Source organism: Dicentrarchus labrax, unplaced genomic scaffold, assembly GCF_905237075.1.
Source record: "Dicentrarchus labrax unplaced genomic scaffold, dlabrax2021, whole genome shotgun sequence".
Taxonomy (NCBI): Eukaryota; Metazoa; Chordata; class Actinopteri; family Moronidae; genus Dicentrarchus; species Dicentrarchus labrax.
In genome coordinates, this window is record NW_026136712.1 from 995,894 (window position 1) to 1,023,032 (window position 27,139).

Below are 27,139 nucleotides of genomic sequence, written 5' to 3' on the forward strand. Positions count from 1 at the left end.
ATCTATCATAGGCTGTTAAAATAACACACTCTGCAGGGGCTAATTACCCTCACATTTGGTTATTAGCAGGAATGTCCCTTTTATGTTTTCCATTGACCTGAAGCTTTTAATATTGAGTCTCTGCTCATAAGAAGACCATTTGTACAATTAATGTGTGTATATATATATATATATATATATATATATATATGTATATGTATATATAGTAGTATATAGCAAACAATTATGGGGAAGAAAAAAAAATCAGCTTTTGGCATCAGAGACAGAGAGAGATTGTGGCTGTGTGACTTTGTGTGACAGTCAACGTCCCGTAAAGGTCTACTGGTAATCATTATGTTTAATGTCCCCTCTCAATAGCGAGAGTTCTGGGTAGTGATTGAAAGAATGGGATTGCAGATACAGGCGGCCAAAACATATTTTTAAGGGTGCCTGGGTGAAAAACTGCAAGTCCGCAAACATGATAACAAATAAGAAAATAAGTTTAGTATTACGTTTTATATTTCGTATTTTCCAAATTACGGTTTAGTTTTAGCTACTGGTCTAGAACCCAAAACCACAGTAAGGTTTGTGGTGAGAAATGTACGGGTGGTCCCGACCCCTCATAAACTCACGTTGGTCTTCTCTATTCTCTTTTGGGAATAAGAAAATACTGACAATTCCATGAAAGTTTCTCATTTGAGCAGATACACAGAAAGAAAGACTCTTCGTATTTATATGGAAGGGATTTCCCCTGCTCACTCTTATGATATGTTACACCTAGTATCTACTGGAAACGATTGTAGCATCATTCCAGCATGACATGAAATTAATATTTGATTATAAATATAATTGATAATATAAGTCAGATCATCTTGAAGATGTTTCTCTCTGTTATGGATATGAGATGTGGATGCTGTTTATCCTTTTGCCCTGCCTAGCACTCACTGTTGCATCCTTTATAAAAAAGGTTGGATGGTCTGAGAGATAAGCATATGTATTTGTTTATCTTTATAGATAAACATTTCTTATTAGAAATCTCTTCCATGCTAGAATGCTCCTCTGGACATTATCAAACACAATCTAATGACCGGCTTTCCCTGCAAGTTCCTCCAATTAGTACCTAGTTTGGAAGATCTGCTTTTTGTTTTTATGCTCCAATCGAATTCCTCACAAAGCATCCTAAGGATCAACAATCTTGTACCCCTTGGTGAATTTAAATCCTTGATTGATAATTATTCAAACTCTGTTTGCACTTGTTTACTTTAACTTTTTTTTATATTGTTTTATTTACTTGTTTTCTTTTATCTTGTATCTAATATATATATATACGGAACTTTAAATAATGTAAACTCAGATATATATTTAGACTGTTTTACTGCTATCGATCTTCATCAGTTAACTTCAATAATTTCTTGATCGAAGCCATCAACCTGTCTTTCAGACCCAATCGCAACTAGGCTGCTTAAAGAAGTCGTACCCTTAATTGGCACTTCTTTACTAGATATGATTAATCTTTCTTTATTATCAGGATATGTACCACAGTCCTTTAAAGTAGCTGTTATTAAACCCCTTCTTAAAAAGCCCACTCTTGACCCAGGGGTTTTAGCCAACTATAGACCGATTTCTAACCTCCCCTTTCTCTCTAAGATTCTGGAGAAAGTAGTCGCCAAAGAGTTTTGTGACTTCCAACATAACAATAGTTTATTTGAGGATTTTCAGTCAGGATCTAGAGTTCATCACAGCACAGAGACAGCTCTGGTTAAAGTTAATAATGACCTTTTGATTGCTTCCGACAATGGACTTGTCTCTGTACTTGTATTATTAGATCTTAGTGCTGCATTTGACAACATTGACCATAATATTCTTTTACAGAGACTTGAGCATCAAATTGGCATTAAAGGAACCGCACTAAGCTGGTTAAAGTCATACTTATCAGATCGTATAAATAAATAAATACTACAGTTAGTCATGGAGTTCCACAAGGTTCTGTACTTGGACCAATACTATTTACTTTATATATGCTCCCTTTAGGCAAAATTATTAGGAATCACTCCATTAACTTTCACTGTTATGCAGATGATACGCAGTTATATCTATCGATCAAGCCCGATGAAATTAATCAATTATCTAAATTACAAACATGTCTTAAGGACATAAAATCCTGGATGAGCTGCAATTTCCTGATGTTAAACTCAGAAAAAGATGAAATTCTTGTACTTGGCCCCAAAAACCTGCCTTCTTTCATTTACATAATATTACAAAAATTAGACACATCCTATCACAGACAGATGCAGAAAAACTAATCCATGCATTTGTTACTTCTAGGCTGGATTACTGCAACTCTTTATTATCAGGCTGCCCCAATAAGTCCATTAAGACGCTCCAATTAATTCAAAACGCTGCAGCACAAGTACTGACAGGAACTAGGAAAAGAGATCACATCTGTCCTGTACTAGCTTCTCTGCACTGGCTCCCTGTGAAATTTAGAATAGAATTTTAAATCCTCCTCCTCACCTATAAAGCTCTTCATGGTCAGGCCCCTTCATATCTTAAAGAGCTCATAGTACCCTATTACCCCACTAGAACACTGTGTTCTCTGAATGCAGGGCTACTAGTGGTTCCTATTGCAGGAGCCAGAGTCTTCAGTTACCAAGCTCCTCTCGTGTGGAACCAGCTTCCAGTTTTGGTTTAGGGAGGCAGACACCCTCTCCACATTCAAGAGTAGGCTTAAGACGTTCCTCTTCTGATAAAGCTTATAGTTAGGGCTGGATCAGGTGAGTCCTGAACCATCCCTTAGTTATGCTGGTATAGGCCTAGACTATCGGGGGATTTCCCATGGTGCACTGAGCTCCTCTCTTCCTCTCTCTTTCTGCACTCATTCATGTCCCATTAATGCATGTTACTAACTTCACTTCTTCCCCGGAGTTCTTGTGCTTTCTCGTCTCGCAGGTTCTCATGGATCCTAGTGTAGCCTCCTACCATGGTCCTGCTGTTGTTGACAAGCTGTCTCTTGCCTCTAAGGAAGCCAAACAGTTGAAACAGTGTTGAACAGATAATTTACATACTCAGTCTGACTGGGCACTTACTCCCTCACGTTGACACTATACTGGTGGATGTCAAAGTAGTTCCTGAGCAATATAATTTACGCTTGATTTTTCTTTTTAAAGTCCTGATAACTTGTTAAAGTTACATGTTATAAAAGTGGTTAGTCGTTGCATGTCAGGGGACATATTTTCCTCCTGTCTTGGCACCTGGCCACATTTGAGTCTTTGAGTAGTGGTGGGTGAAGACCAAGTGTGAACCTATCATGACATCACCCAATGGTTTGCTGAGTACTGTTTTGAAGCTTCGAGTTTGGCATTGTGGCCGTCACCAATGAGCTTTTTTTTTGAGCTAGCAACAGTGACACTTGAGCTCAGTGGCTGCGCTTGGTTTTGACTCATCCATAGCAGGAAACAATGGCAGCTAATCTGGTCACACATGTTCTCGTATTACAGGTAAACAGTACACTACAATATGTTGAGAGATGATGAGAGAAATAAGGCAACACAGTAACAGAATCTTGATTCATATTTGATCAGCACTGCCTAGTTTGACAGTTTGATGAGTTTGGTGCGTTGAGCTGGACAGATTCACTGAGAATGACTTGTCAATCATAAGGTAGCAATAGCCAATAGCACACTTTGCTATCATCTATTTTTCTCTTAACTGGACCATAATTTCCTAAATGAACATAGTAATGGAAGAAGACTGGGACCATAAATTCATTAATACATTTAGTAAATCAAGTCAGAAATACGCTCCTTCCCCCATAAAACTCAATACTATCAGACCTAATTGCTAGAATAAAACCACAAACGTTTGCATGCACTCGAGTCGTTCCACTAACTTTTCACGCAATCAAGCTACTTTACTTTAACTTCAGTCTGATGGCAAAGACCCACTGAAAACTAATTGTCTCACTGTGGAATGCCAACACTTTACAAGGTTATCAGCCAGCATTGTGTAAATGAGCAATGTTCTCCAACAATTTACATGACTTTATGCCATGCAGCATTCATATTATTTATACCTATAATCACCTATAGTCATAGAAAAGAGGAAACAGTCTGCAATAATGATATTGTTCTCCACAGCAGGGAAAGACAACACATCCTGACTTTATCACTTTTTCCATTCAGTTCAAATTACTATGCAACTTTTCTGTGTTATCTGCTATCCTACCATGCCTGGATATATGGCTGAAAATGAACAACAGTGAACTTATCTTAACACAGGGTACAGATATCCAAATTCAGGTATTGGGATCAGATTGGAACTGAAAAAAGTGAATTGATGCATCTCTTTGCAATGGACACACATAATCTATAAATGAATGAATCTTTACATAAAGCAGACCCCTCTAATATAACAATAATAATACAATATTTAAACTGCTAGCAGTGATGATCGGGCCCTCGCACTCCACGCAACTCTGGGTGTGCTGCAGCCACATCACGTGCAAATGTAACGTGCAAACCGCGACATGAATATTGGCACTTAGATGTGTTTAGGCCAGGGCTCTTAACAAACTTGTGAGGTTTGGGTGCAAATGGAGAATCTGTACTGAAGTTAGGTTTAGCAGTAAGGGTTAGGGTTTCCACCATCATATCAAGGCTGATTTTTGAAGGCACGCCACGGACACACCGTTTGACTGAATGTAAAGATTTTGATAACGTAACATCCTAAACTTCTATGGATTGTCTGGAGTCAACTGGAAGTCGTTCTGATCAATTCACTAGGAGATTTGTCAAAATAGAAGCCCCGAAATTGCCGTAAATGCAACACAGTTTGACATTCCATTCAAAATGTCCGACTTTGACGGCACACCACAGGCCCTTCAACGTACAGTCACAAATAGGACAACTTTTAATCAGCAATATTTTTTGACTGTTTTGAACAATTTTGAAGTAGATCCGATAAATTCCCTAGGAGGAGGTCATTTAAATACAAGGCGAAAAACTCACCGAAAATGACCACGGAATTTAAAATGGCCGACTTCCTGTCGGGTTTGGAGTATGGTTCTAAGAGGCTTTTTTGCTTGTCTGATCACGATACACATGAGTACCAATTTCTGTACATGTCATATGTGTCTTGGGGGCTGAGTCTGGGGGGCGTGGCTAAGCCATTTTGCGACGCCCATGTTTGGGACCAAGACATAACGTAAATGTTCCCCCACGACTAAATTTTTTTGCAAAGTTTCACAAGTTTTCAGGCATGTTTAGCCCCCCAAAACTGATCAAATGTTAAAACAACAAGGTGAGGCTTGCTCCATCGCTACTGCAACACGGTTGAATAAAAATTCATAAGATTCATAAGATGTCAACAGTCACAAGGGTCTTGTGACCAAATTTCAGCTGGATGTGGTCAATCTGCTGGGAGAAATACATACAAGTGTAATAAATTGTATTTCCCTTTACCATGAGGTGGCACTACCACTTTTCCTGAATATTATCACATAGATGTGTTCAGGGCGGGACTCTTGTCAGACACTTGAAGTTTGGTGCTGACTGGACGATGTAAACTCAAGTTACAGCAAATTCATGTGTGTCCACGTTTGACACCACGCCGCTGACACGCCTTTCAACGACAACTCACCACATTCATCACATATCATCAACAATATGTTTTGCATTTCCTCACCAAATTTCAAGTATAAAACATTTAATTCCTGTTGCCAGTAGGGGGCGCTATGAGTACGACTGAATATTATCATGTAGACGTGTTCAGGGCGGGACTCTTATCAAACGTCCTGAGATAACTTCTGTTATGAATTGGCGCTATACAAATAAAATTGAATGGAATTGAATTGAAACGTGAAATTTCGTTGAGACTGGACCACGTACGCTGAACTTGTGACAACTTCCTGTGTCACGGAAAAACGTCAAATTTTGGTTCCACACCACGGGCACGCTGTTTGACGCACAGTAACAAACAACACAACTTTTTAACCGAGAAGGTCTTTAGATGGCAGTGTCCGAATGTGAAGTCGAGAAGGTGAAGGTGTCCATTAAAATACAACGCCAAAAATGGCCGCTAAATCCAAAATGGCCGACTTCTGTTGGGTTTGGGATATGGCTACAAGAGGATTTTTTTGTACATCAGGACGTGGTCTACATGGGTATCACTTTTCATACTCAAGCGATTCTCCCCGATGTGAGATCAATAAAGTCTATCTTATCTAAGATCATAAAGCCAATTTCAAATTATTAAACTGGCTACTTAAAAAAAACAGTATAAGACCATATTACTTTTCATGTGCATTAAATTACTAATTACGTGGAACATAGTAGCACACAAATCTTTTCATGTAAATACTGAAAATGATTTTGTTATCAACATCACATCAGTCAACCTAAATGTTTGACTTTCAGTCACTCTAAATGGTTACAGTATACGATCTAAAAAGCAGTTATAGCTATAAAATCAGCAGCCATAGGATGAAGGGAAAGTAAAAGGCTGACCTCTGTGTAACCTCAGCCTGCGGATGCCTCCCAACCCCTTTACCTAAGGCTAAGATTAACATGTCAACCAGGCAGCCTGTATAAAAGGGAACATGGACACGTCTTGTCTATTGAGCTGCATTGTAGGAAACTATGCTCCACTCAAAAACAAACCCAGCTAGGGTTGTAGCTACCACTGAGGTCATGTTCTTTGTATTTTTCTAGGAATTTGGGGGTTTTAGAAATAGAATTTAGAATGGTGCAAGAAAAGTGAATTAATTTGAAATTTACATTCTACAACGTGTTTCTAGTTATTTCATTTATATTAAATTTGAGGAAACCATTTATTTTTCAGATCTGTAATTTTCTAAGAATTTTCCCTGAAGTTCCCCAGAAAAAAACTATATAATTTGGCACAAATTATAGTAAATATACAGAAAAAGTTCCGTTATTTCATTTATTTTCATTAGTTGTGCTGAGTTGATGAGCATTTGTTGTTTTTCTGGGGAATTTCTATTAAACCCTTTTAAATTTAAAAACAACTTTTATTCAATATATGTTGTCAACTAACTGAAAGACTTAATAGGTTGCCATAGCAATTAATTGGAATTCATCAACTAGAAGGGTGCCAACTGTATTTTCCCTATAACTAGTACTAAATTACTTAATCTGGGAAAGTCCTAAATTTTATGACAGTATATGTGTTGGCCTGCTTCCCGACAAATGGACGCAATGTTTTTTACACAAAGAGTGAAATAAGTTAATGTATAACTTTTACCGAATTTGCAAGAAGGCCCACATATATAGGAATTTGCTGTAGACAGTGTTTCAGAGTTTATAAAATTTCCCCTCACTGACTCAAAATTGTGCAATTTTTTAAGGGAGTCTGGTGATAATGCAGTTACTAGTTCAATGGTGAAATCAGTTTAAAGAGAAATACAAATTTGCATTATAGTGAACCAAAAGCAAATCAAACAGCGTGTTACATTTGTACCCACAGGACATCAGCTGAGTAAACGACCATCCCTTTTTTTTCTTACTATGACGAAGACTTAAACACAAATGTTGCATGTTATTTAAAGCTCTCAAAATATCCATGTGGTCTAGATCTCATCTTTCCAGATCCTGTCTCAGTTGTCCTATCTATTGAGAGCTGACTGATGGCAGAAGCTCCTTGACCTTTATAGCGTCATATAACTTTTTAATTCTCTATTTTCATATTGTATGTTTTTAAACTAATTAAAATGCTGTTAAAACTGTATAAATCTAAGTTTTCAGCCTTACTGCAGCATATTCTACACTCCCTCCCATATAGCGCTGTTACCTGGACTAGATACAGAGCCAAGCCTCCACCTCAGGCTCAGATTTACAGGTCAACTCAGAAACAAGTCAATGAGACCCAGCAACACTTTACATACCACTGGTGTTTACAACAAAATGGAGGGAGGAAGGGGGTTGTGCTTGTGTGTGTGGGAAGAGGAATTTTCTTGAGAAGATGAACTGTAGGACAGGTGAAAGTTGAAAAGGTCACACAAAGACACAAGTCTGGAAGAGAAACGGCCAGTGAAACACAATATTGTTGGATGTGATATACAGAGGTGAGATGTGGGACAGCTCAGAAGTAAAAACAGAAGTGGGAAAAAGGTAGGAACACATTAAAGCTACAGAAAAGAATTTGTAACTAAATATAAATCAGCTGGTAACAGTTGTGATGTAGAATAATGGAAGGAACTATTACAGGAAAATTCTAGAAAGCACATTCAAGTAATTGAATGACAATATCAAAGAGAGTATCGAGTAAATTCAGTTCCTCTCCACTGCTCACTGACAGTTTTACCTGTCGTAGGTCAATGAACGCCAGCTGGAGTGTGTCTCCTTGAAAGCCAGGGACCGGCTCTGAACTGGCAAACACTGAGAGGAAACAAAAGACAGACAATAATTACTTAAAAATTACAGAAATCAGTACACATAGCTAGAGTCCAAAACTGTGCCTCCGAATGGACTGTTCTGAGACCACATTGAAAGAAAGTAGGCAGTGTGGTCTATAGTCATTCAACTAAAAGCTGAGTAAAAGAAAGATTAAAATACACCTCAATAAAAGTAACCAGACACTTTCACTTTCATTGTTACTATAACTATTAACTATAAAAAAAGAAAGGAAAAGAGGCCCTTAATGTTTGAATTAAAACTGTAACAAAACTTTAAAACAGAACACATTTTTTTAATAAAATATTTGTGGAAAACCCTAACCTTCACCAACTGAAAGTCACTTGAGTGGTCCAATTTTGGATTTTTGAGGTCGGTACAAATTGTACGGTTGACAATGCTACATTTATTTATGACGTTTCGGTCCTGACCTTCATTGGGCAAATGGTTCAAGACAATGAGATGAAATTTTAAATAGGAAGTGGCTACAAGTCTACATTGCCACAGGCTAATCTTTCAATTCTCTTCTCTTATTACCATAACATATTAACAAACATAAGTTGGTTTTAAATGACAAAACAATGCAGGATATTTTCACTGATGATACTATGCCCCGGCGGACAACCAAGTTAAAAGACAAATCTGGGATTTCTCTATAGAAACAAATCTTACTTCTCTACTCAAGAGACAATTGTACAGCTTACAAAAATGTTAGCATTGAGTATGGTGATGTATGCATGCATACCTTTACATTTAATAAATTTAATTTCAGCTGTATCATGTTTAAACTAAGCTTGGACACTTTTACATACTATAAGGGTTTGGAATCTTTGGGTATTTCGCAATTTGATTTGGTTCTTGGTGTCACAATTTGATAGGCAGGTTAGTCAGCTTGTTTGTTAATGCTGTAGTTTGTTGCTCCACTCTGTTACCTTTAGCCTCTGGGTGATGATGTATGATGTTTTAACTAAAAAAAGAAACTCACATTCATCTTACAAAGTTTATTGATCAGTCTGAGCACAGGATTCCATTTTTACTACTTTACTATTTATTGGAAGGCATGTAGATAAAATATTTAATGATAACCTCAATAAAAATAACGCTTATTTTTTACTTACATTCACATTGAATGACATCTAAGTTGAATTGCTGAATGGCCCCCATGCTGATTTGTTTGAGTTCTGTGTCCAGTAGCATCTGCATCAGTGATGTGGACAGATGTTTGCAGGCTGACATACAAGCTGTCTGGGCCACTTTGCCCTGCAGGGAGAGAGACAGTGAGAAGGAGGGAGGACAAGGAAGGTGTGCAGAGGAAGAGAGGATGCAAGAGAGGTAGGAAAGATGGATAGGTATAGGAAATATTAAGATGGGGAAGATGAGGACGAGATGGCAGGGAGAGACAACATTGGAAGGGGTGTACATTAATAAAAGGAGGAAGAGATCGACCACAGAAAGGATTGGGGTATAAGAATGTGTGGGAAGTACACAGATGAGTAAAAGGAGGAGAGTAAATAAGTATAAAGGAGATTGTGGAAAACAGTCAGGAGGAAAGTAAGGGGTAAAATAGTGAAAGAACAGAAGGGGGGTTTGTGGGAAGAGGATATAGGTGTAAAATAGATATAAGGGATAAAGAGCAAGAAGGGCAAAAGAGAACCAACTGTTAGCTACACCTTGAATACTGGATAAACAGAGACACAGGTGCAAATAGTCAAAGTAACAAGCACTTCACACAATCTACTACCTAGCCCAGGGGTCAGGAACCTATCAGTTGTGATCGATAAAACGTATTCAAAGACATGTCATTATTCACCTTTCTTCTAATTTCAAAAGTTTTTTAACAACAAATTAGTTTATTAATTACAGTCTTTCTGCTTAGAGAATTTGACAGTTACCAAACCTCACGTAACATGTAAATGAGTTTTGTAAAACATGACTTATCCATCACTTGCATGACCATTGAAGAACAAGATATACAGCAATATAGCTATTAATGAAGTTATTCTTAAAAGGCATACTGATCAGGATCTTTCCAAGCTGTTTGCACCATTCAAAGTTGGCAGCAATGGTAGAACAAGGTAGACAGCAAATGGGGGAGCACCGTTACCAAGAACAAAGCAATGAATCAAATGAAATAAAACGTTATTTTCTGATTGTTTTACATGGGTTCCATTTAAAGCACCGCCGCACAATCCTGCAGAAGGTGCGCATTGGCAGATTTTGTGTCGAAGGCGCACTGTTTGCTGTGTGTAGCTCAGCCCATCCTCAGTCAGAACAGAAACAGCAGCACTTTATACATTCATATAGCATAGCCTGACCATACTTAATTTTAGTGCTGTGCCAGCGATCTATTCGCTACGTTTTTATAGAGCCCCAACCTTAAAACCCTGCGAGCTGCCCTAATGTTGATGCCCAGAAAGGTCCCGTATAGAGCAAAATAAACGTTTAAAGCAGTGATTTGTATCGATGCATAGTGTTGATACAAACCCTTATGGTAACAACCAATCATAATGACAATGAATTATTGAAATAGAAGCAAGGCACAAATTTGCAAAAAAACAGAGAATGTGGGTGTTTGGTCTTAGAAAAAAAATTGTTATGGCTTTATCACAGATTAGAGCTCTGGACAGGAAACACTTTTAGAATAGAATTTAAAATCCTCCTCCTCACAAAGCTCTTCATGGTCAGGCCCCTTCATATCTTAAAGAGCTCATAGTACCCTATTACCCACTAGAACACTACGTTCTCTGAATGCTGGGCTACTTGTGGTTCCTATAGTCTCTAAAAGTAGAACAGGAGCCAGAGCCTTCAGTTACCAAGCTCCTCTCCTGTGGAGCCAGCTTCCAGTTGTGGTTCAGGAGGTAGACACCCTCTCCACATTCAAGAGTAGGCTTAAGACATTCCTCTTTGATAAAGCTTATAGTTAGGGCTGGATCAGGTGAGTCCTGAACCATCCCTTAGTTATGCTGCTATAGGCCTAGACTATTGGGGGATTTCCCATGGTGCACTGAGCTCCTCTCTTCCTCTCTCTTTCTGCACTCATTCATGTCCCACTAACGCATGTTACTAACTTCACTTCTTCCCCGGAGTTCTTGTGCTTTCTCGTCTCGCAGGTTCTTATCGATCCTGGTGGAGCTTCCTGTCACGGTCCTGCTTGACTGCCATTGCTAATATTACTGATATTATTATTATTATTATTACTACAGTTACTATTATTACTATTGTCATTGCTCGTTGTCCCCCATCGTTGCTGTTGTCGTCGTCATCGTCTTCTTCATGTTCATCATCATCAGTCACTACTATTGGTGTAGTTGTTGCTACTGTTGTTGCTACTGTTGTTGCTGTGCACCTGTCTGTCTGTCTGTCTGTCTGTTTCTGTCTCTCTCTCTCACTCACTCTCTTTCTCTCTAACCCCAACTGGTCGAGGCAGACAACCATCCACCTAGAGCCGAAGGATCTGTCCTAGGTTTCTGCCTCTTAACAGGCAGTTTTTCCTTGCCCCCGTCACCAAGTGCTTTCTCATGGTGGTACTGTTGGGTCTCTGTAAATAATGTTTTAAAGAGTTCGGTCTAGACCTGCTCTATTTGAAAAGTGTCCTGAGATAACTTCTGTTATGAATTGGCGCTATACAAATAAAATTGAATTGAATTGAATTGAAATTGTGTGTAGTTGACGAGTGAAAGATGATGTATCTGATGAGATGAAAAAAAATAATGATGAATGCAATTTAAATTTTTGGTTTAAATTTGATTGTTTATTTTGTTTTAGTTACCCCCCCCCAAAAAAAAATAAATATGTGTCCTCAGTTATTTTGAGTACTGCTCTGTGAACGGTTAAGGTCAGGCATACTGTCTGATTGAAACGTACAGAAAAAGATGAATATTTTACATTGGTTTTTGATGCCGCTATTGGGATGTGGTATTAGTCTGATTGTATTAATTGTATTGCCTTGATTGGCAAACACAACATGAGATGACACATACTTACAAGTCCTATTCAGATTGAAGGCAAAATAATGTACATAATTAATGAGAAAAGTCAATGACCAAGTCATCTGTATATTGCAAATAAATTGGAATATTTAAGTCATGTATAGAAGGAAAAGTTGACTTCAATTAATGGGTTTGTTGTATTCATTAGTATAATGTGGAATCTAATTAAAAACGTTAATATAAATGGTAATTAACAGCCTTTACAAGACAAAAAGGTTCCCAACCCCTGATCTAGCCTAATAAATAACTGTGCAATAGAAATCCTGTCAAAAAAAACAAAAACAGTTCTTAACTATACTGGACAGTTTTTAATTGAACTTTTATGTAATTTGCTATAACCTTACCATTAATATCTGCTAAAAAATTTGATTACCATGTCCAATTATCATCATATCAGGTCATAAAACCTCTCACTGAAAGGTACGAGACCATTTATTAGTGCTGTCAATTTCCCAACATGTGTTCTTTGCAAAACATCACACATAAAACTAAAATCACAGATAGACCAATGCATGCAGATAAGGTACAACATAAGTTCAATTAATAATTATACACAGAACACTACATACTTCCACAGCATCATGTTTACAACTCCAAAGCAAATAACAGTTGCGAGCGTTTCCACTACTTGAGGTATTCTTGATTTTGCTCCTTTTGTGAGCAGGTATGTTCTAACTTATTATCCACCTTGAAACAAGTGGAATTGCCATAAGTTAAACCTCCCCTCAAGTGTACGAAACGCTTACAGTAACTTTGAATGGATCTGGAAATTACAGTTAGTATTTGTGGTAAACAGGAACAAAACAGCAAATCAACACAATCCATTCTCACAGATAGTCATGCAAAAACTCTCAAACTCAGGGATGATGTGGGGACCCCAAAGTCAATGATAAAGGAAACAACCCCATTAAAAACAATACTCAAGAGACAATCAGTGATCAAAAATCAATGATGGCACCTTGCAAAATGTTTTCTTTTTTTACCTTGGGGAGCCACGGAGGCTTCACACACACACACACACACACACACACACACACACACACACACACACACACACACACACACACACACACACACACACACACACACACACACACACACACACACACACACACACACACACACACACACACACACACACACACACACTTTTCCTTTGTTTGAGCCCCACAACATCCCTTTTAACATCCTTCATGCTGACAATTGACAGACAGCAGTGATACATGGTGTGGCAGCAATAAAGGCTGTCCATTCTCTTTAAATAAGCTGGTATCACATCTCAGCCTAATGAGTGCACATCTGTTACATCACAAAGCAAATTTATGAGTCTGCATAGACGGGTAGCTGACTTAGGGGCCGTTAACAAACAAACAGATTTGCAAATAAGGGGAAACTCTATGCATGCCCACAGAAAAAAGGGCCTGCTCATACTCAAAATCCACACTGAGTCATCTAAATTTGAAAACTAATTTTGTGGTGGTTGATGGTTCTTTAGCAGTAAAGTTAGGAAGATTGTCAGTTCTGAATGTTTCAGTGTGGGTCAAGTAAATTCGACTGTATGATGTGTCCTCCGACCACATGGAAAGGCAAAAGTGTTCATACCTGTTCTAAATGGCCATACTCAAAGGCAGGGAGAAAAATGCTGTGAGGAAGCGGGGCGAGATACAGCTGCATCTTTTCTTTAAGACATTTACGGTGCACTTGGCTGATCACATAAATAGTGATGGAAGGGGAAAGAAATAGCTTGAGAAAGAAGGTTGAACATTTTCTCAAAGTAATTCATTAAGTGTTGTTTCACTTGGACAAGTGTCTTTTTCTACTTGGGGAGACACAAACTGATTAGCATAGGTTATCTACAGTACATCTAAGTAGTAAGAGAACATAACTTAACATTAAATTAAAAAGAAAACCAATAAAGCGGAAAATAACACTAGAGCTTTGATTCGCTGCCCGAATCCGATTGGACCCAACTTGACCTGCTGGGTTTGGGACGGTTTTGTGCCCAAAACGGCTGCCGTATGTTGGGCTTGGAAGAATTATTAATTTAGTAATTTTTAATATGGTACATTAAAAATGCATGCGATTGTAATTAATGAGTTTATTTATTTGTTTTGATATTAATATACATTATACTATATGGAATGTATCTTTTTTTTAAGTCTTGACACATAATCTTTTCGGGCTCAAGTCAGTTCGGGCCTGATTTTTTGGGCCTGATCAAAGCTCTAAATGAAATTCTCAAAAGTAAAGTAAAAGCAGGAGGACTGGATAATGTATCAGAAATGTATGAATAAAATACAGCTCCAGATCTGTGTAAGAGCTGACAGTCACACACTGCCTCAATAAAAGCAAAGCAATGAGGGGAGAGAAAGTATACTGAGGCTCATTAAATACTTCCCATAATGCAGCTGGACAAGCAGTTGTTCCAAACACTACAAAAACAAATCCTAGGTATATATAGAATTTGATAATGGTATTAAAAGGGACGAGAATGAAATATGTCCAATCGCTTAGCAATTTATGAAGAGTCTGACTTTTTGTGTAGTACAGAAAGTGAAGCCTGAACAAGTCAGATGTTTTCCCCTCACTACCTCTATGGCCCTGTTTACACCCAGCATCTGCTCATAAATGGCAGAAATGGAATTTAATATTCATAGGTATGTGAGATGACAATGGCATGGCATGGGATGCCCCCCTTGAGAAGACAAAAAATGTTAACACCCCGACCACCCCATGTCACGTATTAACCATGATAGCGGAAGCAACTAATTAAGGTCACAAGTTGAGTTTTAGTAACATAGAACGACAATAGAATCAGCAACAGTTTATTTTTCCCTGCATAAATCATATTCATTCAATTAAGTTTCAACCCATATTTTTCCCCTTATCATCCACGCCCCACCTGCAGTGGCTGTATGCGCCACTGTTTGAGAACCACTTCCTTAGAATGACCCAAGTGGGGAACCACCATGTTTCTACAGTAGCCCAGAACGGACAATCCAAACACTATAGCTATAGATAGGATACCTTTCGCGTTTTTGCGAGTTTTGCGGCCACTGTAGTTTCTCCTACACACTTATACACACGGTACTTACTTGATTACAATCTGCAACTTCACTGGACTTAAGTTTTTTTCTTTCCTTGTAGAAACATGAGTTTCTCAGGGCATCACTGTACTGCCCAGTCAGCTACTCTGTGTGTATAAAGTAAGTCTTACTTGCCAACAATTCTTTTTTATTTTTTTATTTGAACATAAATTTTCAAATGAATTTTTTTTACCATTTACACTAAATTTGAGAGATATGATTCCAGTTGAGCATGGAAGACCGTTCTGGAACTTGGGAACATTGTGTGATAGCATAATCGAAGACCGTGAGATGCGGTGAAAAGCTAAGAAGAAGCTAGGAAGTGGAGCTTTGAGTTGATATTGCCTCACTTCTGAAACCAAAGCTATGCTCATGTGAAAGAGACACAGTAAAGAAGTAGTAGTAGCTACTGAAACCATGTCTTATGGAAAAACATAAGATTGACTTTGTATTTCAAGAGAGAGGTTGAGATACGTGCTGTCATTAGAGAACTTTCCCTTCTGGCTTTAGTTTCAGCTGTGGTGGATAGTCCTTGGTCTTTTCTCACTCAAAGATGAGAGTATTTATTGTTAAAACTCAAATGTACACACCATCCTTCCATGTCCTCACTAATGTACAAGAAGAACCAACAAGCCTGCAATAACGGAGCTGCCCCAGTCAAACATTAGCATGCTTTTCATCTCCCCTCTGCCTGTAGAATGGCAGCATAGTGGTGTAACAGCCAGGCAGGAATACTCACCGACATCGACGCATGGTCATTGTTGTTATTCTGAGCAGAGACACCCCCAAACCAACCAAAAATGGAAAAGGGGGAGGGAAAGAGGGAAAGGACAGGAAAAGAAATGTGGCAACAATAAATGGACAGGAGGAGGTAAATTCAACTAGAGATATCTTTCATGCTTCACAAGTCAAATTAATCAAGGAATACAACTAGTAAAACAAATGAGTTACAGCGCTGTTTATATAGGGGGTGTGGGTGGGAAGACAGCAGACATTCTTAAAAAACAAAAAACAAAATAAGTTGGAACTCATTTAAGGCAAGATAAGAGATGTTGGAGAGAACATCAGGCAAGGGCCCACTGAGAGTGGAACTGAACAGGCTGTGGCTGTCAGCTATGTGGACCAAAACACACATTTACTGACCAAGTCTGTCACAATTTGATATCACCAAATGTGTCTTGTTGAAGATAATGTCAGTATGTGCAAAAGCAGTCTACAAGTCAGGAACAGCAGTAACCATGCAGATGGACAGATCACCAACGCTACACATACTCCGTTCAACTTTAAATTCACATGTAAAACAATTCACTTTCAGACAGTGCACACATTTTAATAGGGATGTGATAAACATACAGCAAAAGAACAGAGGACAGTTTAGGGAACACATAAAGAAAACAGAAAAACAAATGAAAAGATCAAATCCCTATTATCAACAAAAACACAATCAACACGGCCCACAACATTTGACAGCAGTCTAAAAACCAAGAAGACAATGTCCCACAGTTCCAAAAGAAAAGCGGCGGGTTCAATGGGTCAGAGGTCAGTAGGTGGATCAGACTCACCGGTAGGTGTGTGAAGACCTGGAAAGTGGAACGCAGGAAGTTGATCAGGTCCATGAGGTATCCAGAGGCACGACCGTCCGACTCAGCCATGCCCCATTCGTAGTCTGCCAGCTGGATAAACTCATCGATCTTTTGGTTAAGTTTGGTATAAATCTCTCCCTCTGCAGCATGCCGAGCATCCTGGAAAATATCTTTTATAAATATATTTGACAAGACGTAATAGGACTGAATACAGTTTTATCTACAGTCATTAAGGAATAAAGACAAATTTACAATTAGAATATTTACTGTTATGATTATTATAAAACCATTATAAACCTCGTGAGGCAGTAGACATCACAAGATCATATGAGAATCCATCTTTAAATCTATATGCTTATGTTAGAACACAGTGGTTTCCTCAGCGTCGTATGAGGAAGTATTGGCAGGTACGACATGAGCTACAGGCATGGTTCGCTGTGTGTTTTTGACGACATGTGTGAGAAGTTAGTTTTAAGAAAACATTTTTCCAATCCACTGTTTAAATCTTTTAAGGATTTTAGTTTTCTGACGTCTGGATCTTAAGTTATCAGAGAAACATGCTGAGCTAATGTTAGCAGCAGCTCGGCTTGCAGATCCAGGATGTCCTTTGTCTGCCCAACAGTGTGGGAGAAGCAGTAATTTTTAAGGTGGAACTTCTTTATTCAGTGTTTTTAGCTGTTTTGATCAGCTGGTCTGTTTGTTTTGGAGAGGAGGAGACCTCTGTGAATAATTGGGCTCCCGGTAGAAACCTCCTGAACCATGAACACTGAAGGAATCCTAACCAAGGGAAGGTGAACTCCCATGATCCCATGCTACTTACACCCCATAGCGGCAGAAATTATATACTGTACGTTTTAGACAGACAAAGAAGAAGAATCCAAATTACATTCACGCTACCTTGAATGTGGATAAGCCATAGAGTCTTGTGGTGTGTACGGTTTCAGGTAAGACGTTGGTGATGTTTGTTATAAACTCCTCCAGATACCTGCAGGCCTGCTCCAGGTGGGTGGTGTTAATGATGATCTGCACCAACTACAGAAGGAAGGTTACTATTTTAGACTCAATGACTTAATTCTTAGTCTACATGATGTGTGTGTGTGATTAGTAACAGCATTGTTGTTCCTACCTCAGTCAGTCCTATGTGTGGTTTCTTGATGAGGTTTTGCAGACAGCTGCTGAGTGTTCTTGTCAGCAGCAGGTTGGTTGATTTTCGCAACATGTCGTCAATCTCTGTTGAACTGGACACACAAAGTTTAAGTTGAACAAGTCCAGATATTTTACAGTTGCATGACAAAGAGACAAGGAAGATTAGAGATGTAGAAGTGTTTTAGTGTCCACCTCCACCTACTGAAAAATTAACATAATGTATAGCAATTGTCCTTTGAGACCAACCTGCGGTGTAGTGACTCTGAGAACTTGAGGCTGGCGTAAATGAACTCTTTGACCTGCGTGTAGATCTGAGGGACAGACTGGGACATTGGCAGCTTCTTCGGAAAGTCCTGCTGCTTACATACACACACACACACACACAAAGAAAACTACAGTATTAAAGCTTTGTGAATATCTACTGAGGACCAACTTCTTTCTCAATCTTTCTCTTTTATGTGTGTGTCTGCATGTGCAATAAGGTAATCAGAACTAGAAATCTTGCTTGGATGTATATGGTCCTTGAACATGTTACCTTCTCTATCTCAGCATCGTGGAAGGGAAAGCGGCTGACTACCAGTTTATACTCCTCCTCTGTCTCCACTGGGATGGGACTATAGTTGTCCAACTCAAAGATCTCCCTGTGAAAAATGACACAATTCAGTATTTGTGCACACTTACAGTATTTGTCCAAGCTTTTAGAGTCTCTCTCACTATTACACAAATGTCATAACAGTACAGTAGGGGGTGGCTGTGGCTCAGAGGTAGAGTGGGTCGTCCACTAATCGGAAGGTTGGCGGTTCGATCCATGGCTCCTCTCGCTGTGCGAGTAAGACACTGAACCCAAAATTATGTATGTGTATGAATGATTAGTTTCCGTTCTGGTGAGCACCTTGCATGGTAATATGCTGTAGCTGTATTTGTAGCTATCAGAAACAATACACAAACTAAATTCAAATTGTTGTCTAAAATTACTTATTATAATAGGTTACCTAACCTGATCAACATTTTGATGTATTTTAAATCTTTTGTGGAAAATCCACAATAGACACTCCTAGCACTTGTTGGAATGATGACATTTAGCCTGATATCTCCTGTTTCCTTGGCCAAGGGCTCATGACTTAAAGGATGAAAACTCCAGAAACTCATGTAATATGAAGAACAACTTAAAGGTCCAGTGTGTAACATTGTACCATGGGATAACAATGGTTTTGTTGGTGACGTGTTTCTAGTGATGTGTCTCTTGTGTGTTCAGTCCTTATGACTACTTTTTCCTTTCCATGCATCATGCATCATGCATGTAAGTGAAGTTGTGCCAGAAACCACCACTCTACAAAAGCTAATTTATGAGGGAGAAACTTCAAGAGAAAAAACTACAACTCTGAAAGAATGAAATTATGTCTTTGGTCTTTGGCAAAACAAACATAAGGATTTATCTACCTGCATAAGTATCTCATATGTAAAATTATTAAATGCAATCGCAGCCCACCTGAAAACCAGTGCCCACTTCTTCAGCAGAGTTTCGTTGTACTGGTCTCTGACTTCAAACAGCAGGTCAAAAAGCCGGTTCACTGGGAAACCATAACCCTGTGCCCACAAACACAGACATCACACATACAGAAAATCAAGTGTGTTAATCTCAGTTTTTCTGCACACTTCAGAGTCACAAGCTGTTCAAATGAAGCATAGCTCTGAACCCACCTGTAGTGTGTCAGCAAAGATGACTATGAGGTTCTTTAGCTCCAGCACCAGGTCTGGGTCATCACAGTATGACTGAGGACAAAAAAACATCATGATCAACAAACAACAGCAGTAGCAGCAACAATACTATCATGTATGAAGGAAGCGTTATATTAACTGTTGGCCATTATATGAGAAATTCTGAGTGTCAAATTTAGGCTCTACATAGTATTAGGGGATTGTTGTGACGTGGACCTTTTCTATTGTAACACAGGGAGTCTCTTACTGGAACACTGCTGCATATACTAACTGTACTAGCACAGCAACAGTAACTAATGGGGGCAGGGGTGTAGCCAAGAGTCCCCTCCATTTTTTTGCAGTGGACAGTGATTTATGACCCTGAAAGCAGCACAGTTGAGTCCCTTACACTGACACAAGGATCCCGCCAATCAGAGGAGTGTATAAATCAACATAGTAAATGAACACAGCCTGAGATTTGACGTAAAGCAGCGTCCGCCTGCCGCTTTGTTTACTCAGACACACACATACACACACCAATAATCAGCTGGAGACTGGACTAAAGAGCAGCAAATCACAGCAGTGGCAGGAATGTACTTCACAGGTTTAGACAGTTTTTTTAGACTATATCTACCATGTTCTGATCCATGTTATAAAAGAACAATGAGGCATTTGTTTATTTTATAAATATTTAAGACTTTGTAAGACCACTATGAATGCAATTTAAGACCTATTTTACATACATACTGACAAAAAAGTACAAAAAACTGTTGTTGTCACAGCATGATCAATACAATTTTTTCAGTCGGTCACTAATTCAGTCGGTAGAGCTGGCGACCCATATACAGAGTTGCTGCAGCGGCCCGGGTTCGAATCTGACCTGCGGCCCTGCTGTGTGTCATCCCCTCTCTCTCTACCCACCTTTCCTGTCGATCTTCAGCTGTCTCTATCAAATACAAAGGCATAAAAATGCAAAAAAAATAAATAAATAATTAGTTAAAGTTATAGAAGTTAAAATCATATTTAAGGCTTAATTTATTATTTATTCTGATTATTGCATTTAGACTTCTTTAGACTTTTTAAGACTGCATCGACAACAGACTTTCTCCCTGCGGGCTGACCAGGCAGTGGCTGTAAGGGCTTGACCCTGGCAGTGTGAAACTGCCTGTGTCGTGGCCTAGCAGAGGGACTGGAGGCCAAGGGGGAGACCAGGGCCTTTGTTAGTCTTCTCACCCCATGCTGTGCAGGCCATTCTATGGCCTGTTAGCATAATCCTCTGGGTCATTTACAACTGACTGTAGCCCAGCAGTCAGGAATATGCCTTCTTAATCTGCTGTTATTGTTGCATCTGTCTCTCATTAAGGGCCCAATGACCTCTTTGGCTGCATGCGTATGTGTGTTTTGACCTCTTCTCCTGAGAGTGACATCATTAGTGTGTTTGAGGGTGCACAGATCTCCAGTGTTGTGTGTGTGTGTGTGTGTGTGTGTGTGTATGTGTGTGTGTCAGCCAGTGAATGAAGATTCTCCCAGTATAAATAGATCCACAGCAGGCTCTATTATCTCCATGAACTCTCAACAGTCTCCTTCTCATTCGCAGTTCACTCCCTGCTGACTGAGTGCGTGTGTGTGTGTGTGTGTGTGTGTGTGTGTGTGTGTGTGTGTGTGTGTGTGTGTGTGTGTGTGAGCCTACAGAGTGTGTGCGGAGCACAGCTATGATCTTGGACAGGGCCATGTTCCACAGCTCATCCGTAAAAGCTCTGGTCACCAGCCCTTGCGTGGCGTGGAGGATATGGTCCTCAACGACAAAGAACCTGATAACACACACGCACAAAATACACACATCTCAATACTTTATTTATGTTCACACTGAAAAAAGCTGACTAACTGACAAACTTTGTTAGAAACACTAATGAAACAGAGATTTAAATGTCAGCAGAAGGTGATGTTAAAGACAAAATGTTTGATAAAGGTAGAATGTGTGACAAGCAGCATTATAATGAAGTACTGTAGTGCTGCAGAGACGCCCTGGTCTACAAATCTTGTTCTCCAGATGTTGTTTGGTACAGACCCAAACAAGTGTCACATATGTATGCTAATAATAAACTAGTTAATGGTGAATATCTATGCCTTAATAATACAAATACTATATACTGTGACACTTAAGTGAAAATTGAAGGAACGTCTTACCCTACAATCTGATTGAAGTATCTTCTGTAGCCTTCCACTGTCTCATGCTGAATACACATAAAAAGCCATGTTTACACACTGTACATAAATGCAAAAAAATATATATACGTTATCATCGTGTGGTATTACATTTGTGAGCAACAACTGTTTTGCATACGCTCATTGTAGGTGTGTTCAGTGAGATTCTAACGTCCAAAACTGTATAACTGGTTGCATAACGAAATTTAAGCAGATGTTTTACACACTAAGTGTAGAAATTCTATTTGACTAAATAATCGTTCAACTTATCATGATAGCATAGCAAGTTACTGTACAAGCACATGGGGTAGAAGCATGCATTACTGTTTGCCATGGTGTACCAATAGGGACATCAAAGACAGAACATTTTAAATTCTAGTGGCTTGAAGTTGGAATTTAGCACTTTTAGTGAAATGCAAACATTACCCACTAAAATAACTGGAAGGGTCTGTTTATTTCAACTTTAATTGTTTATAAAGGAACAGTGTGAAGGATTTAGTGAAGTTGCAGATTTGTTCCAAGTGTGTACTAGAAACTATGGTGGCAATGAAACTTGCGAAAAAACACAAAAGGCCAAGTCTAGAGCCAGTGTTTGGTCTGTCTGTTCTGGGCTACTGTAGAAACATGGCGATTCACCATGGTGTAGTGTAGTGTTGCTCACCATGTTAGCCTGTGGCTGCAGTACTAGGCGGGCCTGTTTCTTCCTCTGTTTCCTGTAGTAGTTTTCAAATGTTTCTCGGTCACCCTGCAGACACAGAGAAATGCAACAAACTTCAATAATGGCTGCCATGCAAGATGCAAAATGCCAACTTTCCAGAATAGAAACTAATCATTCATACACACTCACACACCGATGCACAGCATCGGGAGCAATTTGGGGTTCAGTTTCTTGCTCAAGGACACTTCGAACTGCATGTCGAAGTGTCCTTGAGAGGAGACGGGGAATGAACCAACTTCATTCCAAACAACTTTCAGGTGCACTGAAATGATTCAAAACGCATACACACAATAGCCTACTTATAGCCTAGTGTGAGTGAAGGTGGTGGGGTGTGAAAGTTTACAGTGTGCATGTGCACATTTGGGCTGGGGGGGCTGTGGCTCAGAGGCGGAGCGGGTCGTCCACTCATCGAGGGTGGTTGATTCGATTCCCCGGCTCCTCCCACCACGTGTCGAAGTATCCTTGAGCAAGATACTGAACCACAAATTGCTCCTGATGCTATGTATCAGTGTTTGTGAATGTGTGTGACTGTGCATGAATGAGTTCAAGTTTCTGTTCACTTTGCCATCACACATTGTGCGAATGTGTGTGAAAGGGTGAATGTGGCACGTAGTGTAAAAGTGCTTTGAGTGGTCAGAAGACTAGAAAGGCGCTACACAAGTACAGGTCCATTTACCATTTACCACATTTTCAATGTGTGTGTGCACATATTTCAAATGTTTGTACCCTAATTGGCCTCTCAGCTAAGAATCACACCTACATTTAAGTGAAAAGAAATCAAGAAAAGCACCTGGTACCAAAAGCCAGTCAAGTCAAGCAGAGTCATGTTGTACCATGCAAGTACTATGCATGTGTGTGTGTGTGAGACAGAGAGTCACCTACCAGCACAGTGTAAATGTGTAAACACCTGTAGACAGGTGAGAAGTCCACCAGGTCCTGAGCTGTAAGAACCTGTCAGACACAGATGAGGGAACATTACTGGCAAATATTTATTTTAGGCAGCTCTTATTTATGCAACATTACAAAAAGACTTACTAGTGAGAAAGCTGTGACATATGTAATATAACCAACACTCTGTTTAGGAAAAGATGAACACAAACATTTCAGTATCCCCACCTCTTCATCTCCTTCCTCCTCATCTCCTGTGTCATCGTCCATCATCAGGCCATTGTGAGTGTGTGTTCGTCCATTGAGGGAGTACACAGGCTTGGTGTAGTGGCCCATACAGGCCTGCTTGGCTACAGCACTGTTAAAGGTCCTGTGCTGCTGTGCCTAGAGGGACATACAACACACACAAACACAGATCAATGATCTGATAAATAACTTTTCACAGCTATTGGGGGTAATGTAGAAATACAAACTCTCATACCTGTCTCATGGCAGTCTCTCCAACCTTGTCAGAGTGTTTTCTGATGCTTTCTAGGAAGTCCTTGAGGTCTGACATGGATATCTCCTTGATCTCCTCTCTCAGTCTCGGCAGGTTTTCAGCCATGATCTGACAGAACCTGTACTGACTGACCCTGCAGGGGACAAAGTCCATTTATGCCCAGTTAAAAGTACTACTGAATCTAATATATTGGATTTTATATGAAAAAGAATGCAATACAACAGCTGTCAAATTAACCATCTACCAATGAGCATCTAATATGCTACTAATACCCAAGCAACATTACCGTCAGTTATACTGGTAACACTTCTAGCATGATTTGAGATTTTTTTTCTCCTGATATTTTTCTTTGGAGAGCCAAAAACAAGACTCCTTGTGAATAATAATGTGGCTCTGGGTGTGTTAGATGTGTAAATAGACCATTTTGTGCTTAACTATTAACCAGAAGAACCCAAAAATTTAATTAATGCAGCTTTAAGTGTAAGCGATGGTTACAAAGAGAAAGGTGGTTTGCTTTGATGGGTCAAGTAGAAAGACTAGATTGTTCAAAAGTGTATGTGTTTTGGACTTTTTGGTTATGCCTAGCAGTAGAGCATGAGGTCATCAAATGGACACTTTGCAAAACTGACACGCTATTATCTGATTTCAATCACTTTATCATATTGATCAGCAAACACCTTGGCTAAAGTAAACCTGCTTTTCAGAGCATCTTTGGAGTGCTCCTTCAAGATTGCTTACGGTACAATCCTACCTGGGGATGTAGACCTTCTCCAGCTGCTCCATGGTTTTCAACGCAGCGTAGTATCTGCAGAGACAAATGGTACAGCTTCACTCACAACCATTAAAAGGATAGATTCACAACTTTATCAGTCACACCTCCTGTGTGGTCCCGTTACGGAAGACACCACGCCCCAAGGAGCCTAACCACTTCAGGCCTGTTGCCTCCCATCTGATGAAGACTATGGAGAGGATCATCCTGAGACACCTGCGACCCCTGGTGGGCACACAGCTGGACCCCCTGCAGTTTGCTTACCAGCCTGGTATTGGGGTGGACGACGCAGTAATCTACCTGCTGCACAGATACCTGTTACACTTGGAGGACAGCGGGAGCACGGTGAGGGGTCATCTTTTTTGACTTCTCCAGTGCTTTCAACACTATCCAGCCGTCACTGCTCAGAGTGAAGATGGAAAGTGTGGGAGTGGACAAACACCTGGCTGCCTGGACAATAGACTATCTCACCAACAGACCACAGTATGTGAGGCTCCAACACTGTGTCTGACGTTGTGCTCTGCAACACAGGTGCCCCTCAGGGTACAGTGCTCTCTCCATTCCTCTTCACCCTTTACACCTCAGACTTTATCCACAACTCCACACTGTGCCATATTCAGAAGTTCTCAGATGACACAGCCATTGTTGGGTGTGTTTCTGAGGGGAATGAACTGGAATACAAGACTGTCATCAGGGACTTTGTCAGCTGGTGTGAGCTCAACCAGCTTCAACTAAACACTAGCAAGACGAAGGAGATGATTGTTAACTTCAGGAGGAAAACATCCCCCCGGTGAACATCCAGGGATTGGACATTGAGGTGGTAGATAATCATAAATTCCTGGGTGTTCACCTCAATAAAAAACTGGACTGGACTGACAACACCCATGATCTCTACAAAAGGGCCAGATTCGCCTCCACCTGCTGAGGAGACTGAGGTCCTTCGGAGTAAGCAGGGCTCTCCTCAAGACTTTTTATGACTCTGTGGTGGCTTCACCCATCTTCTATGCTGTGGTCTGCTGGAGAGGGGGCAGTACAGACAGGGACAGGAAGAGACTCAATAAACTGATCAGGAGAGCGAGCTCTGTCCTGGACTGTCCTCTGGACTCCACAGAGGAAGTGGGTGAGAGGAGGATGTTAATGAAGCTGACATCCATCATGGACAACACCTCTCACCCCCTACATGACACTGTGGGGTCCCTGAGTAGCTCCTTCAGCAGCAGACTGTTATACCCAAGGTGTAAGAAGGAGAGGTTCCGCAGGTCTTTCATCCCTGCCGCTGTCAGACTCTACAACACTTGATCAATGTTGTAGTTTCTGTTTTTTTTTAATTACCACCATACCATAGTTTTACCACTTTACCATAGTTTTTTTTTTAATCTGTATTTATTTATTTCACGTAAACGCTGCTGTGACAAGGGAATTTCCCCATTGTGGGATTAATAAAGTATTATTACAACAACATATGTTAAAACAGTTTTTGCTTTCTGTATTCATTCCTCCTGTTCATACGTCTCTCTCTCTCTCTCTCTCTCTCTCTCTCTCTCTCTCTCTCTCTCTCTCTCTCTCTCTCTCTCTCTCTCTCTCTCTCTCTCTCTCTCTCTCTCTCTCTCTCTCTCTCTCTCTCTCTCTCTCTCTCTCTACATGCAATTGACATATTGAGCCCATTAGCCAACTGTAATGATCTGAGCAACTCTGTAATAAATGTAATGTATAATGTAAACATGATAAGACTAGTAGATTAAGCCAGAGTAAATAAAGAACTCAAGAACGGCTCTGTCTATAATAAAGAGGGAGGAAGGGAGAAGGTTGAAACCTCTTGTGTAATTGTTGATGAATGAATGCAGGTGTATTTGATGGTTCTCTCTCTCTCTCTCTCTCTCTCTCTCTCTCTCTCTCTCTCTCTCTCTCTCTCTCTCTCTCTCTCTCTCTCTCTCTCTCTCTCTCTCTCTCTCTCTCTCTCTCTCTCTCTCTCTCTCTCTCTCTCTCTCTGCCATCGCCTAGTGCTATACAAATAAAACTTAAGTGAATTGAATGAAAAGAATGAATCTGGAAGTACATAATGAAGGAGTGGATTTTTTAAGGGGACCATCACTGATTTTACACATAACAGTGTGTTTGTGTGCGAGGAGTGACTATTTGCTTGCAAAAAAACAATGGCTGCTGCTAAAGCG

The 27,139-nt window shown here is 39.8% G+C and overlaps 1 protein-coding gene across 6 annotated transcripts in view; it reads right to left on the reverse strand.

Moving 5' to 3' along the window:
* Positions 1 to 27,139, reverse strand: part of exoc6 (exocyst complex component 6) — a 69,949-nt gene that overhangs the window by 12,769 nt on the left and 30,041 nt on the right. For 2 of the 6 annotated variants that reach the window (XM_051417138.1, XM_051417141.1), the window contains exons 6-22: positions 24,951 to 25,004; positions 24,182 to 24,332; positions 23,929 to 24,084; positions 23,695 to 23,763; positions 22,756 to 22,839; positions 22,077 to 22,123; positions 21,580 to 21,700; positions 19,893 to 19,964; positions 19,681 to 19,778; positions 18,727 to 18,832; positions 18,438 to 18,550; positions 18,172 to 18,283; positions 17,943 to 18,077; positions 17,025 to 17,204; positions 16,202 to 16,231; positions 9,506 to 9,647; positions 8,299 to 8,372 (exon numbers count right to left, since the gene is read on the reverse strand). In XM_051417138.1, the coding sequence (XP_051273098.1) occupies positions 8,299 to 8,372; positions 9,506 to 9,647; positions 16,202 to 16,231; positions 17,025 to 17,204; positions 17,943 to 18,077; positions 18,172 to 18,283; positions 18,438 to 18,550; positions 18,727 to 18,832; positions 19,681 to 19,778; positions 19,893 to 19,964; positions 21,580 to 21,700; positions 22,077 to 22,123; positions 22,756 to 22,839; positions 23,695 to 23,763; positions 23,929 to 24,084; positions 24,182 to 24,332; positions 24,951 to 25,004 (1,744 nt within the window). The remainder of the gene's footprint in view (positions 1 to 8,298; positions 8,373 to 9,505; positions 9,648 to 16,201; positions 16,232 to 17,024; positions 17,205 to 17,942; positions 18,078 to 18,171; positions 18,284 to 18,437; positions 18,551 to 18,726; positions 18,833 to 19,680; positions 19,779 to 19,892; positions 19,965 to 21,579; positions 21,701 to 22,076; positions 22,124 to 22,755; positions 22,840 to 23,694; positions 23,764 to 23,928; positions 24,085 to 24,181; positions 24,333 to 24,950; positions 25,005 to 27,139) is intronic. The other 4 variants (XM_051417140.1, XM_051417142.1, XM_051417143.1 and 1 more) reach the window with 3 other exon arrangements.